Source organism: Cottoperca gobio, chromosome 9 (genome assembly GCF_900634415.1).
Source record: "Cottoperca gobio chromosome 9, fCotGob3.1, whole genome shotgun sequence".
Taxonomy (NCBI): domain Eukaryota; kingdom Metazoa; phylum Chordata; class Actinopteri; order Perciformes; family Bovichtidae; genus Cottoperca; species Cottoperca gobio.
This window is the reverse complement of record NC_041363.1, coordinates 9,777,154-9,794,766: the sequence shown is the minus strand read 5'-3', so window position 1 is coordinate 9,794,766 and position 17,613 is coordinate 9,777,154. Positions and strand designations below refer to the sequence as shown.

Here is a 17,613-nt window from a genome sequence, read left to right as displayed (position 1 = left end):
TTGGGCAGTGAAAAAGTTTCAAACATTGATTAAAAACAAGCTTATTTAGCTTTCTGTACCAACCAACCTTTCACATCACACTGAGATCACAGTTTATCCGGATGGCAATAAAGTACGAGTGACCAGAGTGACTTTAAAAGCTTGTGTCTTACAGTTTACCATTCATACTGGTCATCTGTCTTTGATTTGTCTCTCTCTTTTTCATATGTGAAGTCCAGAGAATGTGGGTCATTGTGTCCATTTTGCAACTGTGGCTTAAGGACGTAAACTGATAAATGATTTGGATAAAGGTTTAAATAACTAGAGATAAGAGAGGCAAAAACAACAACAAATCATATGACTACATGCACAGGTTCAGTGTCCTCTCGTTTTAGATAACATAGTCAAAAAAAACAATCAACACACTTTTTGCTCTACACATTTTAAACTTTGCCCTGTGCAGTGGGTAGAAGGTAAAATCCTCCAGAAGGAAACTCTTACCACAGTCTGACAGTTTGTTATGACAAAACCTTTGTGCCCAGTGTTATCCTCACTGCTCTCTCAGCACGACATGATCTGATTTAAAGCGAGACTAAAATAACGTTTGAAAGAATAAGTAACATATTCTTCCTCTCACAAAGAAAGTTCAATTCAGAAGTACTAAAACTCAGCATTGCATCTATTCAGCACACTCGGGGATTTAGATTTTACAGCCTTGGTCTGGTGTGGCCGGTCGTACTGTTTAACCAAAGGAACATAGTCTCGCTTTAAGCCTCGAACAAAGCTCTTGACTTCAAATTCAAAATGCTGACAAATATTTCAGGTTGTCCCGAAGCCAAATGTTTTGGAATACAAAAAAGAAAAGAAAAAAAACGACCCATAGTATAAAACATAAAACACAATGTTTGAGGATTTAGTTTAAAAGACAAATATCTGCACAAGCCTCAAATAAACCTTGGGGTATCCGGATTGTAATGTCTCTCCAATTCTCCTTCAGAAACAAACATTAATTTGTCGAGAAATTACCAAATGAAATTTGACCATCAATCAAAAAGTGTCTTTAAAATCCTTGAAAATTTAAACTTTAGCATAAATAGGATACTGACCATTTGCTTTTGGGCATGAACAAAAGGCAGACAAAGGGCAGACATGTCTGTCTGTTACTTGAGTGTGCACAGTCTCATACACACGGTATGCAAATATACAAAGAGTTCTCCTCCGGGTTGTTTAAATTTGATTCCTTTGTACAGTCTCATAGTTGCAGAGGAAGAACTGATGAATGTATCAAAGTCACCACTTAGAACGGGAGAAGAAACAGGAGAGAAGAGATGTGGACAGAAACAATGGAGGGGTGGGTTGGGGGGGGGGGGGGGGGGGTTTGTAGGAGGACGGAGCCTGGGGCGACTGTCCTGACTAGGCAGGTTGTGGTGGAGGAAGAGTCACTGGCCTAGATGACATCATATCCTGTCCCTCTGCTTTTCACTGATCCACACCAGGTTACTGGGCGACTGAACCAAACCTGCTTCCAGAGCCTTCACACGCTCATCGTCATGTTTGGAGAATACTGCAGAGGTAAGATAAAAGAGGAGAAATAAGTATGTGTGTGTGTATGAGCATTTTTCACTGTACACAAGTATGAATTAGAAATCCCTCCAAAATAATATGGAATTAGGTCAAAACATTATAAGGAATAGTTCGACATTATAGAAATCAAGCTTTTGTGATTTCTTCCCAGAGTTTGATGATTAAACTCTTTGCAAGGAAGCAAATAAGTGAATTGGCCAAAATGTCAAACTACTCCTTCAAATTCCTTAATATTTTGATCCCGTTTTAAGGGATCGCAGCTAGCTGGTGCGCAAAACTCCAGACAATAACTATTAAGTCAACCATAAAAGCAAAGATCGAGTATGTAGGGATTAGTGGCATCTAGCGGTGAAGTTGCAGATTGCAACCAACTGAAAACCCCTGCAGTACTCTAACGCCTCCCTTCCCAAGCATGTTGAAGAACCTATGGTGGCCTTTATGTAACGTAAAAACGTTACAATAACTTAATAGTATCGTATGGAGTTTTGAGCACCAACAAAATCCTTTTAATCTCCACATATAGTAGATGATACTTACACTTTCATTTTGAAAAGGGTTAAGGAAGTTTCCTCCCATCTCTCCATCCTCTCTGGGGGTCCCGGGCTGGTTACTCATACTTAGGTTACCAGGAGAGTTCTTAAAAAAATGATGTAAAACACAAATGATGGTAATTATATCGTACAAAAATCAGAAGTGCAGTACAATTACAATCGGTTTCAAAGTAGATAAATATCTTCTCTTACCTTGGGGAGACTGTCCATATCACCTGACCCTGAAAGAGGGAACACAAATCCTCATTATCGAATTGTTTTGTTTAAATTATTTGACTAATTTGGTAAAAATATATCTAGAGAATTAGTGTCAATATAGCACATACTGTACAAGCTACTTGTTCCTGTACCTAACGATCCATTCATGTGATGGGGCTCCATTCCAGCCATTCCCCCTAATGGACCGTCGCCACCTGCACCCATAGGGAACTGAGGAGAAAACTATTACGTACATACGCTCAGAATACACTCAGACACAGTGATATACACACACAGAGAGAGAAATGTCTTACATTTGGTCGGCTTCCACCTGGTGGGACTGCGTTTATCATAGTGTACATGTTGTCGCCAGAGTTGGTCGAATCTGACATAACAAAGGGAAAAACAATTAGAGGATAGAAGAGCACAAACGTACGTATAAACACACACAGAGACAAACACACACACATGAATGCACAGAGCTTACCTGCTGGACTTGGCATTATTGGGGTCCCAGGTGGCCCCCCTCCTCCTGGAGGTCCCTAAAAATGACAGTTTCGGCTTACATAAGACTCATTCATGAACTAATGAATTTCAGCTTGTACAGCTAGAGAACAGTAAGAGTTTAAACTTAAACATACATACCACATAACTTCCTGGAGAGGCAGAAGAGTAAGGGGTCTGAAAAAAGACAGAAGGAAATCATGAAAGATTGAAATAACTTTTGGTTGGGCGTCTTTATTAAAGCACTTACCGAATTGGAGTTTGGAGGATTTGGCCAGGGTCTACCCCCACCAGGTCCCCTGGAACACACACACACACACACACACACGCACACACACACACACACACACACACACACACACACACACACACACACACACACACACACACACACACACACACACACACACACTACACTTTAGTTGTCTACTCTTGGCAAGCTTCTTTGTTTCCAATTCATTTGGGCAAAGTTGGCAACAACAAGCTCTTCTGTTGCCAGAGAGGTGATGGGAACAAGTAAAAAAATAAAGAAGAGAAAAGAAACCAAGAAGACAAAATAGAGGAAAGCTGGCTTCCAGCTCTACTTACTGACCCCTGAGACCCAGGAACATACAGTAAAATGGTAATTAAAAGCTACAGAAAGGAAATGGTTGACTGCATCCCACTGTAGTGAGAGATTAAGAGCCATTTTCCTTCCAAGTTAGACAAATGTGAGGAGGTCATTTACATTTACATTGTGTGTGTGCAGATAACAGTATGTTGATACCACTCACATGTTCATGCCAGGCATCCCAGGACCAACCAGGGCGTTTAACGGTGGTCTCATCCCACCTCCATAGCCCTAAAAAAGAAGACACCAAACGTCCTCAGTTACGTCTACAAGAATTATCAGAGCCAATTCTTTGTTAGTATCGCCACAGATCATCTGGTCACCTGGGGCCCAAGCGGTACCATTCCTCTGGGTGGAGTCATCCGCTGCATTGGTCCTCCCATATTTGGATGTCCTGAAACACAGAGAAACAGTCAAACTACAGCCAGCCAACAGTTTGTTTCAGAACAGCGTATTCGGGTCAGACTGCGGTGAGTTTTATATTCTTCTCTCCATGTGTAGCCTCATCGTCTTGCTTTAAGCTGGAAGAGGTGGAATGGTTATTTATTTACATGTAGTCATGATCGGTTAACTCTTGTCGTTGTCTTCTGAACTCTCTCTTCAAACAAAGCTTCATGTACTTTTGTATTATTACACATTTGTCATATAACATTTACAATTTCAGCTTCAATGACACAAGTTTAGCACTAACTGAACACCCTGAGTCTTTTAACCCATGCATAATTCATGCGGTGTGTGAAGGAGTGAGTCATTTGTGTAAATGAGGGAGTACTTAAGGATAAGAAGATATATTTTTATTACTATCAACAAATCCCAGTACAAGACTTAACTACTAATGAACTTATCCTACAATTGTCAGAGTAGCCAAAGACTGATATAGCTTATGCCCCCATGCCGTAGAACTTCATTACACACTCAGAAAAGGCCACGCTGTTGCAATAAGCAACTTAAACCTTCATTACGATGAACAAGGCAAGTGTATCTTATGGTTCACATCATCAAAAATAGCAAAAGTATATAGAACCTCTTCTGCTTGCTGTGTGATATACACAGTGACTCTCCAGAGATAAAAAAAAATTCAGTTATTTAACAAATAAACAACAGCAACGAAGTTTATCCTAATTAAGAAATATATCAGCCAAAGCAACAGAGTGGCTCTTGAATGTGTTTTTTTTTATAGCCACGCTAGCGGTGTGGCTCTACAAATGTCAAAGTCAGTCAGTCAGTTAAATATCTCTAAATTTATTTGATGTATTTTTGTAAAGTATTGGTTTCATGGTGCCTGGAGGATGAATCCTACCGACTGTATTGATGTGCTCCTCCTGTCTTGTTTTTAGTGAAATGTCTTGACGACTACTGGATGTAGTTCCATGGTTCCTAATGACTTGGTGACCCCTAACCTTTTCCTGTCGCGCACCAATGACTGTGACATTTGTGATTTAGATTGAAGTATCTCAACATCTACTGGATGGATTGGGCACACATTTCTGTACAGACATTAATGTTTCATCTGGTGCAATCCTCAAGTAAAACTTTTTCCCAATACTTTGGTTATGGATTATGGACTTTGGATTTAGGCCAAAGCACCTTTTAAATGCAGCTTTACTTGTTAATAGTGCTGGGATGTCAGTTCTATGGCAAAAGCTCATCAGGCTGTGAGTCAAAAGATGAAATAATGTTATCTTTTAATGAAATGGGTGCCTGTGCCGCAATATATTTAGTCTATGTTTGTGTTCCTGTGCATACCTTGCTGTCTTGTGGGGTCCATTCCACTGGGTAACATAGGCTGGCTACCTGGGACTCCAAGTCCCTACAGAGGGAAGAGGATCCATCGTCAGCGTTATTATCACAGAAACACAGATACTTTCCATTTCTACTGTTCACAGTACTGTCTGCTGCCTGCAGGTGTCAGTGTGGCTCTTACCTGATTGGGTAATCTGAGAGGTCTGGGTCCTCCGGGGTATCGAGGTGACATGAACGGCTGTAACAAATAACAGCATAGATGCAGGTTGAAATACTCCGAGTTATACATACTGCGCACACAATCTTAAGAAACACTCTGGGCTGCAGGTGCACGAGAGCTGTAGTGAAGAGAATCTTCAAAAAACTACCCAAAAGCCTGCCCATGTCTAAACACTACTGTACATAAAACAGGATATTGTAATGGGAATGTATTCAGTATATCCTTCATTGATTGATTAAATTAAAAGAAAAAGCAACCAACAATGCCAATATATACTGTCCAGCGTTGCCAAGTCCTTTTTTTTATATCCCTATTCACAGTAACACAAGTGTTTGGAGCACAACAAGGGGAAGTTTACGCATTCTTCAAAACAGGAAACCAACCACAACTACTGCACATATCTTCTGTCGTATCTCATTTTCCTTTAACAACAGTCCCATGACAGCAAACTCAGGAAGCCAAGCCACATTTTCATTGGATTGGATTTATGGAAAAAGAATGAGAGAATAAAAGATGAGGTTGGTTAATAGTGATGTCAGCGAATGTGTTAACTGTGTGCAGTTTGGCAGCGTGTGCGAGAAGCTCTTTTGCAGCTGTGAGTGGGTTTTCACTTGTCCTCACCACAGACAGTAGCAATGCTGTTGCAATGTCTGCTTGAACTGAGGCCACTGTGGTCTGAAAAGCCAATATGCAGCATTGGAGAAGCAATATAATAACTCTCCACTAGAGAGCAATGGTCCACTTGTTTTGATCAGGGGTTTCTTCTTCTTCTCTGATTACCCCTCTTCTCATCTTCCAGCTGTGCTGAAGGTCCATCGAAGGTCCATCAAAGGAACACAGCTACACTATAATAAGTCTATTGAAGTACTATAATCATTTACAATCTTTTTTTCCATACATGAATGAACAAATAAATGCATATAATTTAAGACATAAATGTAGTACATTAATAAATGAATGAATGAGTGACATTGGAAGCTCGAGATGTGGATATATCATGGCGGCTGTGCATGGCTGTGCATAGTCTGTGATATGCATTTATTTTTCCCAATAAAATTCATAAAACAAAATTCAGCCGTGTGTTATGTGATATTCTCTGATCTGGTCCATATGCACTCATTTTATGGAACCTGAATAAAGAACCGGCAATCTGCTAATTGTTGCGTTTCTATAACCGATAGGTCTTGACAAGACCTTGTCTTCAAAGATCAATTGATCTTCAGACAGAGATGGAAAAGGATGTTTGGAGTCTTTTTGAAAGCGGAGCTGAGAAATGCTTATGAAGAATATTGATCTGCGTGTCAGATGTGAGCATCTGAGTTTGACAGATAATGACGTTTAATCAATGTGCAACTGGCAGAGTCCTTCTGATGGAGAACAGAGATCATCCGAGATGAAGCTGCGTGTGTGACTTTTAGTTTGAGAGACATTTATTTCTGCTGTCAGACTCTTTTCTCTCCGTTTTGAGAAGCACACAGTGGTGCCACCACACACAGATACATGTAGCTTATACACAAAGGTTTTGTACATTAACACACACAGTGAGGTACGAGCCCCGTGAATTACATCCTCACATATGGAAAAAGGATTTAATAGTATTATTCAATATTGTACCTGTAAGTGGTCTAAACCCCCGACTATTTCTATTTCTTCTCTCCTACTTTCTGTGTAAGTGTTTTTTGTGTGTGAATGCGTATCCACCATATATACCTGAAAGAATCCTGGAGGGACCGGCCCCACTGGCATGCCCTCTCCTGGGGGAAGGTTCCCAAGGATGGGGCTGGGAGCTGCTGCAGCACTCTGAAAAATGCAAACACACACACACACACACAGACTCAACACCTCTTTGCTCAGCAGTGGTGGAAAGTAACTAAGTAAATGTAGTCGAGTACAGTAGTTAAGTACAAATGTCATGTGTGTTCCATTTCATGCGTCTTTATAGTTCCACGACTTCCACTGCACTTACAAGTTATATATTGTACATTTAACTCAGCTGCATTATATTGACAGTTTAGTCAGTTTGCAGATTAACCCTTGTATTATGTTAAGGGTCAATTTGACCAATTTCAGTTTTTGAGTTGACCAAAGTTCTGGTTAAAAACTGACATTTTGTGACTTTTCCTCATTTAGGGTGATGAACTGGGGTGTAATATCTGAACACTTAGACGTGTAGTGGAATGGCTGTGCAGAGTTTGTATACAAAGAGGATGTTGCGGGTCATTTTGACCCGGACACTTTGATGTGGGTAGGTAGCTGTTCAGACCTTGCTCCATTCAGTAAAACAAGAACTGCGTGAATTGTGTGAAATGTAAGAATAACATCTGCAGAAAGCACACAGCTACATTCTGCCCATCATTTGGAGAGCAGTGAGAATGTGAGGAGAATATTTTGAGAAAAAAGTTAAATTAATAAAATAAAAAGTGTGATGATGTTGAATGACAAATGTATTGTATGTCCCTTTTCTAAATGTTCATATGATCTAAATTGAAGTTCTTATTGGTTTTACCTGGTTCTGGTCAATATGACCTTAAACCTAATTTATTGTCAACATAATACAAGGGTTAAGATCATAGTTTATAAAATATAATGCACCGTTCAGCATTGAACAATCAGCTGCAACTAAGAGTAAAACACTCACAGGGGCATTTCTTCTGCATTATGAGTACTGAACTTTTAATTCTGGTACTTAAAGTATATTTTCCCAGTATGCACTTATTTTCTCTTAAGTAAAAGATATGAATACATTTTCCACTACTGTTGCTCAGGCAATACATACAATCCAGCACCTCTTCTCACCATGCCACCAATGCAACAATACAAGGGTCTTCCTACATGTCTCACTTCTCGTCTCTCCTACAGTGGGGTATTTCCTGTTTCTGCAGATACCCTGACATCAGGTTTATTTTTATACCTTGTTTTTTTTTGTTGTTGTGCTTGTCCCAGACAGGCGGTGCTGGCACATTTCAGCACAGCCTCTGTCTGCTTCCTGTGGCATTGTACTACTAACTAACCCAGCACCGGCCTCTTCCTCATCAAGTGAGACAACGTGCAGTGTGGGAGAGTGTACATCCATATATATGATAATATGTGAACAGTGAGCACATAAAGCCAGCATGTCTGTGTGTATTTTTTTTCTTCTTCACTATCTGCCCACTCTCTGTCCTAGTTCTCTGATCTCCCCTCTCGCTTTCTCTCCCTCTCTGAAGACATTGGCTGGGTGTAAAGAGCGCCAGTGAAATTCACCCACAGTCTCTGAAGTTTCCACCAGCTGACTTTTTAGGTCAGACAAGAACGAGGTTTAATCAGAGATGAGATAAAAGCGGACTGCCGACACTCCTGTATCCCCCTCTGCTCCACCCCACCACCGCATCACTATTCCCTCGTCGTCCTTCATATCTCCCAATCGTTAATGTTCGGCAACAGGGAACAGGATGCCGTGCAGCTTTTGATTCCATATTCGGCTGCAAACAGAGCTTGTATTTGTCTCAGCAGATGAATGTACAGATGGACACAGATGGATATTGTATCTCTATGTTTCAGCGGTGGGAGACTGGATTTGATTCGTTTGTGTGTGTTTTTGTCTGAGTGTACAAGATCACGCACAGCATCAAGTGTGTGTTTTGATTTTGAGAGAGTTTTTCCCCTTTCTTTCCCTTTCTCCTTCTCGCACCCTGGATTACCCAGAATGCCTTGACTCCCTGGCAGCCTGGAGGTCTGCTGAGTTTGCCTTCACGCACAGTGAAAGAGAGAGAGGGAGCGAAAGAGGAGAAAAGAGGACAAAGCAGAGATTATGAGCATGCATGTGTGTGTGTGTGTGTGTGCGTCCGTGTATGTGGCAGTGAGTGTGTGAGTGCATTTAATGTTTGTTTGTGTGGGAAAAAGGAGAACTGGGGGAGGGAAAAAAATCTACCTGACCTGCTGACAAAGCAGCATTTTCCAAATACAGCAACAAGAAAAAAAAACAAAAAAAACACGACAGGATATATCTGCCCCAAAACCAGAACCACCCTCAACCTAAAAGCAAAAACAACACTGGCAACAACACGAACTGCTCTGGTGCTGACCGTCTCTCTTTATTGTGGTAAATCAGATTGACTTAAATGACATTAGAAAATCTGAATTAATCACACTGAGAAGGATTAAATGAAGCTACCGCAAGCAGTCGGTTAGCTAAGCACAAAGACTAGAAACGTGAGGAAACACGCTAGCCTGGCTGTGTCCGAAGGTGCCAAAATATGCCTAGAAAGTAGAAGAAAGTGACCCACACTCTGACACTATGTGCATTTCTCTATTATTAGATATGGTATATGGTATAGCTCACCAAATAACACGTCCGTATCTCGTTCTCGTTAATCTGTGTAAAAGAACGAGGTGCAAGAGTGACACATTGCGCCGTCACAGAGAGTTCATTTGTGAGAATATTTATTGGCCGTGCGCTGTAACTTCCTGGAGTCTGGAAACTTAAAGGTGCAGGTAGGCAAATGTTGTTACATTATGGAGGAGAAAGTCGTTTACCAACATTATTGCTGTTACATAGTTTGTCCACCAGAGAGCAGTGACAAGTTTATGCTTCAAGTTCAGCAACGTGAGTTCACACCAAGGTTTGTTTCTACGAAAAGAAAATTCAGGAATTCTGATTTTCTTTTTGTCAATGTTATATGTTTACGTAAAATGTAACAGCCCACCTCTAAAATATTGGTATCGGCCCGATATCGGGTATAGGTCAAGTTGATATAATTGCACATTCAAATGCAATAAAATGCATCTGCAATGGCTCTCAGCTCTTTAAACTACATAGAAATAAATTCAACAATAATCAATTCAAAAATCCAAAAATAATAAATAAATCGCTGTGAGTTATTTAAAGTGCACTAACACAGCGGGTCAGAAAGCTGTGTAATACTCAAGCACTGAAAAAAATATCTAGAAAGTCAGTTCAATTTTACTGACGGCATGATAACAATATGATCGCTCATTCAAAATTTCAGGAGCAAACAGTCGTTAAAGCTCAAGGATTTGTAGACTCATTAAAACCTGGTATCTTCACACACTGGAAACACTTGATGTTTGTTTCAATATTTAAAATAATGCTCACGACTCTCGTTTTTCACTGATCACCTTTATCTGCTGACTTATGGATGGTGATTAGAGAATGATCGAAGCAACATTTAATGTTTATTCCGTTGGTAACGACTCAGTGTTGATAACAGTTGGATTAAACATGCTGATGTGCACCTACCTCCCCCATTCAAAACCTCAGCTGCTCGTGGCTGTAGATAACCGTGTGAGAATCAGCGTAGTGACCAGGAAGTTAATGTTTACCGTCGGCTGGCAGTATTATACTACTGTAAATGACTCGATTAGAATCAATGAATTCCTGTTCGCCAGTTCTGTTTAAGTACTGATTCACAGCCAAGCTCAACATATTCCAGCACTTAACCTTTGTAAACATCCAACACACACACACACACACACACACACACACACACACACACACACACACACACACACACACACACACACACACACACACACACAAACACACACAGTTAATGAGTCCATCATTTACACTTCTCACACATTAGTGTTTACACTTTTCTGACAAGGCCGAGTGAGAAGGACAATGAGCTATTGAGCTGGTGGCTTTACACATTAACATATTGTATCATATTACACATTATCGTGTCAACAGTATGTCTGGCGTGGTGAGTTTTTGCACATTGTTGACTGAACTTAAACAGTATCGCTGATAATATTCATTGCACTTGACCTAATGGAGTTGATTCAATTTGAGACCCAGATTATCTCACACATTCTTATTATTACTTCTTAGTTGAATACAATATGTTATTTTAAAGCAGGTTAAGGAACATCCCATCCAAACCACTCCAAATGGTCTCACCGTCCATTCTTTCTGGGATCTCTGTAAACAATCTGAAAACAAGACAATCACTTCATCCGTCTGTCCATTCAGCAACCATTACTTTAAGCCTTTCGATGGAGTGAGTTATCAAACTGTTCAGTGATCTGCTTGTTGTGTACTATGATCCCTACATCCGTAGTCACTGGTGTTTGTGATGAAACCTGAGGAAGTGGAACAGCCCCCGCACGTCCTCAGATGAACACCTGCATCTCCTGGCAAACTCATTTGTTGCATAAATTATTCAAACCACCTCCCTCCAGGAGAACGCTACAGTACACCAGACATACACAACAAAAGAGTCAGTACAGTGCGCTGCAACGTCACTGAAGTACACTGCACTCCACAAAACACCAAATGTCCAAAAGAATATGATATAAATAGATTCTGATGTCCAGGGTTTAAATACTGGTAAAGACAAGAGTCCATGTGGACTAAATATTCATGGTGTTGTGTGTAGGAATTTGTGCCCAACTTTTTCCTCAGGTGGTAAAGAACCAATAAGACATATACATACACCAACAAAACATATAAGGAAAGAAAACATCTGCGATAAATGTTTCATATGTCACTATCAAAAGGACTTTGCATGAGTTTAAGGTCAAGTTGTCCAAGCACAGGTTCTTCTGTGTGAGGACAAAAACAAAGAGAAGGAAGAAGTTAGCCATAGCAGTGCTCCACGCATTGTGTGGAATGTGTACAATTTCCCCATCCGAAATGACGCACTTTACTGATACGCAACCTCATTGCTTTTATCTTATCGAGCACCCTTTGCTTTACGGGACTGTGGAAGGGCTTCTGAAATGAGAGTTGACTCATTACGCACGGAACAAAGAGAACATGTACAGTAGATTGTTAATTGAAAACATATTATGTAAAGTGATCAAAATCTTTCCAGCAGAAAATACAACAACTGTTAAAGGAACTGCAGACATTGAAAGGTAGCGCAATTACTCCACAGTTCGCTACTTTGCAACCTAATCAGACTTTCTTAATCCCATCAGAGTAAAGGGCTCAGTAATACTTAATGAGATAACTCGCAAGCTCTTTCATCCCTATATGTTTACTGATTGTGTTCCTCGCTAATGTCTGTGCTTAATGCATGTGAGTATGAGTGTGTGTGTGTGTGTGTGTGTGTGTGTGTGTGTGTGTGTGTGAAGGTGGGGAGTCATTTTCATTCAATACTTCAGAGACCGAGAGACACTCAGAGATGCGTGAGTGGAATTTCAAAAGGCTGTCTGTGTCTATCTTCTCGTTCTCTCGCTCTCTCCGTCTGTCTGTTTATCTCTCTCTCTCTCTCACACTGTCTCAACCTGCAGCGGCCGTTGTCTGCTTTCTTCACCTCCGTCTCTCACAGGCACACTTTTTCTTCACACACAGCTTTTTTTTTTTGTATTCATGTAGCACCACATACAAAATTGTTTCTATCACACATCTGGAAGAAGACTTCAAGGATAGGGCAGGTGATATTCTAGATTTCTTTAGTCAACATCTCCCATTGTTGACTCCGTCCTTCATTGTTGTCAAAAATCTATTAGATGCACACAAATAAGCCACACTGTTGCACTGGGTTTAAAAACTGCAGTTTATTTCAAATCAATCCCACGTGCAGTGAATACTCACAAACAAATGTGTATTTTTATAGATAGATATTACATGAGTATTTTTTATAATATTGTCCAACAAATGCACTATGAACTCGTGTTTGTGGAAAACTACAGTGCACAGCTGTTTTAAGGAAATGACTTAGCCTCTTTTAAAAACTAAAACTATTCAAATGTGAATAATATTCAAATATGTATAAGAAGTAAAAAAGTAGGGATGAGTGGGCTTGGGGTTGCGAACCACAGACAGGATAGTGAAGTCTAAAAGTATTGGGAGACTGCAAAAAATAAATAAAACTAAGACCAGCCTCATCCTTTAAACTACTTCTCTGTCAAAGTATTTAATAGTTTGTCAAAAAAATAAATAACTTTTATTGTCGACAATTCACGATTTCTCTATTAATCAATTAATTGTTTGCTCTATGAAATGTAAAAATAATCCCCACAATGGTGGCGTGTAAAAGGGTTAGCACTGAGTCTCAAGGCCACACACAGTACAACAGGATCTACGAATGACACACCACAAAGGAAGGAACTCCGTCCCTCCTCCCTCTTTCCCACTCCCTCCATCCTCTCAAATGCCATTAGTCCACTTCCTGAACAGGGGGGTGGGGTGGAAAGAAGAGATGCTACCAGTCTGCATGACAAGCACACACACACACACACACACACACACACACACACACACACACACACACACACACACACACACACACACACACACACACATTAAAAGTGTGAGAGCGGAAACACAATAAGAAGATTAGTTTCTGCATTAGTGTGTATGCACAGTCTGTCAGCCACCGTCATCTATAACTAAGGGTTTGAACAAAGAAAAAAAAATGCCAGGCAGCACAGAAGTACGAGAGACAGAGAGATAGTAGAAGAAGTGTGTTTAGCAGCGCAGAGATGAGAACGGGTGTGCTCTGCTTTTATCCATGTATTATTCACAGTCTCCCGTAGTGACCAGAGACAGATAAACACGCTCCACTGTCCAATCCTGAGCCAAACTCACTTTTCAATTTCAAGGCAGATAGGCTTAAAATCACCCTTTGGCATTCAAAGCTCCCTTTCTTAACCAAAACATGCCATATGCTACACCAGTAAAACACAGCAGCGAGTGGAAAAAAAGAATTCTCTCCGTGCACTTCATCCCAGATCTCTGCGGTTTAGAAACAATGTCTAGCTGTGTGCAAGCTGCCGAGAATAAAACGTATTATGTGAGCATGTCCATGTGTGTGTTGTCTCAATGTTAGTTGCTTTGGCTTGTTTTCCTTTTTTTTTCTTGAGCAAAGACTTCTAGAAAATGGACATTGTAGTTTATTTTGTGGCAATCCGGCAAACACTTCCCTGCTGCCGCAAATACTCCCTAGAGTTAAATGTGTATACATGCACGGCTAAAACATTTGTTAGCAAATACACTATTTGCGTTTTTTTTTTGCAGTTTCCGCCATTTTTGTAGTTTCCTCTTGGGTCCGTGCTTAAAATCTGGCACCTGGTCGCTACGTTTTTTTATAGAGGTTGACTTGCCAAAACGTCCTGAACACAACAGAGTCTATACATTGTTTTTCAGGAAAATCCTACCCATTGTGCCTTTAAAGATTTACTTCTTCAGTAGGAACCAGTGGGCTTTGGGCTGAGTGTTAAAGAATGTAATGAGAGATTAACACATTGCAGGTTTTGGTCTTTTCATTGACAATAAGAAAAATATAGAGACACTGTCTTATCCTTTAAACTTGCTGAGTTATGGGAATGTGTTGATATTACAAACATGCTGTAAGATGGAACAAGACACACTCCAACATTTTAGACATTACTGGGGTGTTATTAGAACCTAGAGAAATTCAAATTCAAATGTAAAGAGTATTTATATAGCCCACAATTATGTCCAAAAAGACGAAATAGGACCTACATTGTAATACATCCGGATTTTCCTTTAGCAAGGAAGAGAATCTGAGCTCGACAGAAATGGAGGAGGAAGGGGTAAACCTATTTCAACCTGCACAGCACCATGGCTCTCAACGTTCAACCTCTTCGTCCTACTACATCTTTTCAATCACTTTCAGCAGCACATTATCACGCACAACAGAATTCCCACCAGCACCCAGGCACTCTCTAGTGTAACATTACAGGTGATTACCAGGTAAAATGGCAGCGCAACACTAATCTACTTTGTCTCACTGGGTGATTCCAGGTAGGGTGATTATATGGGGGGACAGTGAAGGGGGGGGGGCTGTGTTTACTTTATCACTGATGTCACTATTGACCCTTGTAAACATCTCTGATGCCGCGAGGAGCCTATAATATGTGAGGGGGAGCCGCGATCCGATGAACCGTCAGATACACATACAGAGCTGAAAATGATCACTTTGGCGCTGGGGAGCCGCACTTCTCCCACCACTATCTCACTTGGTTCAACGACATGGGGGAGATAAGGGAGATGTACTGAACACAGAGGAGAGGAAAGGGTACAGAGCCACAAAAGGAAGATTTAAAAGCCACAGATTGAGATGAGGAGAAGACTATGCCATGGTCTTTTCTATCTGGTAGATCAATGCAAAGACAGAATATTGATTCTCCTGTAATCCACAGATTGTGTGGTCCTTAACACCGGATCGATCCAATTCTTTCAAAAATACATCAGCGTAATTGCGGAGATTGAAGAGTGGATTGGAATTACAAAATTGGCAGAACTGTTGAAACAACGACTCATCAGTGCAAACCACAGGAGGGAAAAGTCCCTTTCTGTGTTTAACCTTGCAGTCCTTATAAGTGCTCGAGGGGCAGACACAAGAGACGGCACAAGATAAGAATATGGGTGTCTACAACAGCAAAAAAAAACAACCCACTGGGGTTAATTGGGGTTAAATAGATAACATGTTGGTCTGATCATGTCAGCATTCTCGCTTTGCCCTCCTGCTCTCCCTCCGTAGTCCCGTCCGCAACTTCTACAGCTCAATCTCTGGATTACTCGCTATAATCCCCTTCACACACACACAACCTGTAAGGCTGCTGCTGTGTAAACTTTCGCAGCATTTCTATAACTTTCCTGCCGGATGGATCCGGGAACCCTGGATGTTAAACTAAACTATGTCCAAAAGATTTGCTTCACTTCGTCTGTCTTTGTCTCTTTGTATTTCATAGCAGACTTTAGACAATATCAACTTTGACTCCTGTTTGAATTCCACAGAAATATTCTTGCTGGGTGAAGCTGCATGTGTGAAAGCTCAGATGGCACGATATGACCTTTGCTCTGACTTTTGCAGACACACAACATATTCTCCTGACTAAGCCCCTTATTTTCATAATCAATAATAATAACTGCAGTCAAACTGGAAGCTTCTCTTCCGTAGCCCACAGCTGTGTTAGATCTTGTTCTCATTCTCACACTTCCTTGTCTTTCCCTGCCCCCAGTTAACCTCTTCTCTCCACTCTGCGTCATGCCCTCGTGTCTGCCCCTGCCTGCTGCGGAGCGGCAAGGCGTGCATATGTCAACATCACATTAACACCCCACCTCGTTCGTGTCCAAACACGCATGTGACATGACTCAGCGTAACACGCCGGTGGAAAACACGCTCCTCTGAGACCAGAAGGCTGCGCGCAACAGGCCAGTGAAAGAGGAAGGAAGATGATAAGAGACACAAAGAGGAATGCAGAAGGACAGAGAACAGGGACATGGATGCAATATGCAGGGGGAATGAATAGGAGAGAAAAAACTGCTGATGTGAAATAGGGAGGATGAAACAGTGTAGAGAGTGAGGGAGACAAGTAGGGGAGGGAAGAACATTGGAGAAACAGAGCGAGAGATTGTCATTTTTTCCAAAAGAAATGCAGAGAAGCATATATCATTTAAGTGTTCAACATTGAAATGACCCTTGTTTTATTTTTTAAAACTGTTGGAGATCGTGACAACCATTTTCATCTCTCAAGCTCAACCTATGGAAATTCCCGATCTTTTTCTCCCTTCACTCCCTTTACACTCGGCTCACTCTTCATTGCCATGGCAATGATGTTACAGTGAGTCACCTCCACATCTCTCTCCTCCTCAACACAGCCAAGAAGGAACATGGGAGCATGTGAGAGAGAGAGACAGAGGAGGAGAGAAGGGCTCTGTTTCCCTGGAAACAGACTTGGGGTCTCCTCAACCCCCATTGGTTCTCAACTGGTTGCTTGTTACCCACAATGCTTGGAGCCAACAGAGTCTCTGTCTCGAGGTTGTCTCTGTCCTCTCTGTTTTGTTCTGTCTCTTCATAAGCATGTGCACACACAAACACACAGGTTGTATTCCAAATACAAGTTTGCTTTTCATCCTGCTGAATCAAGCTGTTCATTCTCAGTTTGTTTTTTATGCTAATCCATAACGAGATAATAACACATCAGTCCCCAACAGGATGTTACCTTGTTTTGTTTTGTAATTATTGCAGTCAGGAATGACTGGATTTGCAGCTGACTTTCTGAACAAATGTGATGCAGTTTGCAGCACTTTCTGTACTGAATTAGTTCCTGATAAACTACAGTAATGACACAATAATTGCAACTCCACAGGACAACACTGAAACTAACTAATATTCAGTTTATAATTTGTTCCATTAAGGAGTAAAATGATCTTCAAAAGCTGGTTGTAATTGCAACAATATGCCACAAAGGCTCGGAAAAAGTTTCAGATGCTTCTCCTTCGAGTGAAGGCAGCTCTGGCTGAG

General features: G+C 40.9%; 1 protein-coding gene across 4 annotated transcripts in view; it reads right to left on the bottom strand.

The window, feature by feature from the left end:
• Nucleotides 1–491: 491 nt before the first annotated feature.
• The window catches only part of ssbp2a (single stranded DNA binding protein 2a), a 49,774-nt gene continuing 32,652 nt past the window's right edge, over nucleotides 492–17,613 (bottom strand). Inside the window, exons 5-17 of one of the 4 annotated variants that reach the window (XM_029439232.1) lie at nucleotides 7,100–7,189; nucleotides 5,351–5,407; nucleotides 5,173–5,236; nucleotides 3,750–3,820; nucleotides 3,590–3,657; nucleotides 3,067–3,115; nucleotides 2,958–2,993; nucleotides 2,800–2,854; nucleotides 2,627–2,697; nucleotides 2,441–2,555; nucleotides 2,307–2,335; nucleotides 2,101–2,199; nucleotides 492–1,543 (exon numbers count right to left, since the gene is read on the bottom strand). In XM_029439232.1, the coding sequence (XP_029295092.1) occupies nucleotides 1,514–1,543; nucleotides 2,101–2,199; nucleotides 2,307–2,335; nucleotides 2,441–2,555; nucleotides 2,627–2,697; nucleotides 2,800–2,854; nucleotides 2,958–2,993; nucleotides 3,067–3,115; nucleotides 3,590–3,657; nucleotides 3,750–3,820; nucleotides 5,173–5,236; nucleotides 5,351–5,407; nucleotides 7,100–7,189 (834 nt within the window). In that variant the 3' untranslated portion in view covers nucleotides 492–1,513. The remainder of the gene's footprint in view (nucleotides 1,544–2,100; nucleotides 2,200–2,306; nucleotides 2,336–2,440; nucleotides 2,556–2,626; nucleotides 2,698–2,799; nucleotides 2,855–2,957; nucleotides 2,994–3,066; nucleotides 3,116–3,589; nucleotides 3,658–3,749; nucleotides 3,821–5,172; nucleotides 5,237–5,350; nucleotides 5,408–7,099; nucleotides 7,190–17,613) is intronic. The other 3 variants (XM_029439235.1, XM_029439233.1, XM_029439236.1) reach the window with 3 other exon arrangements.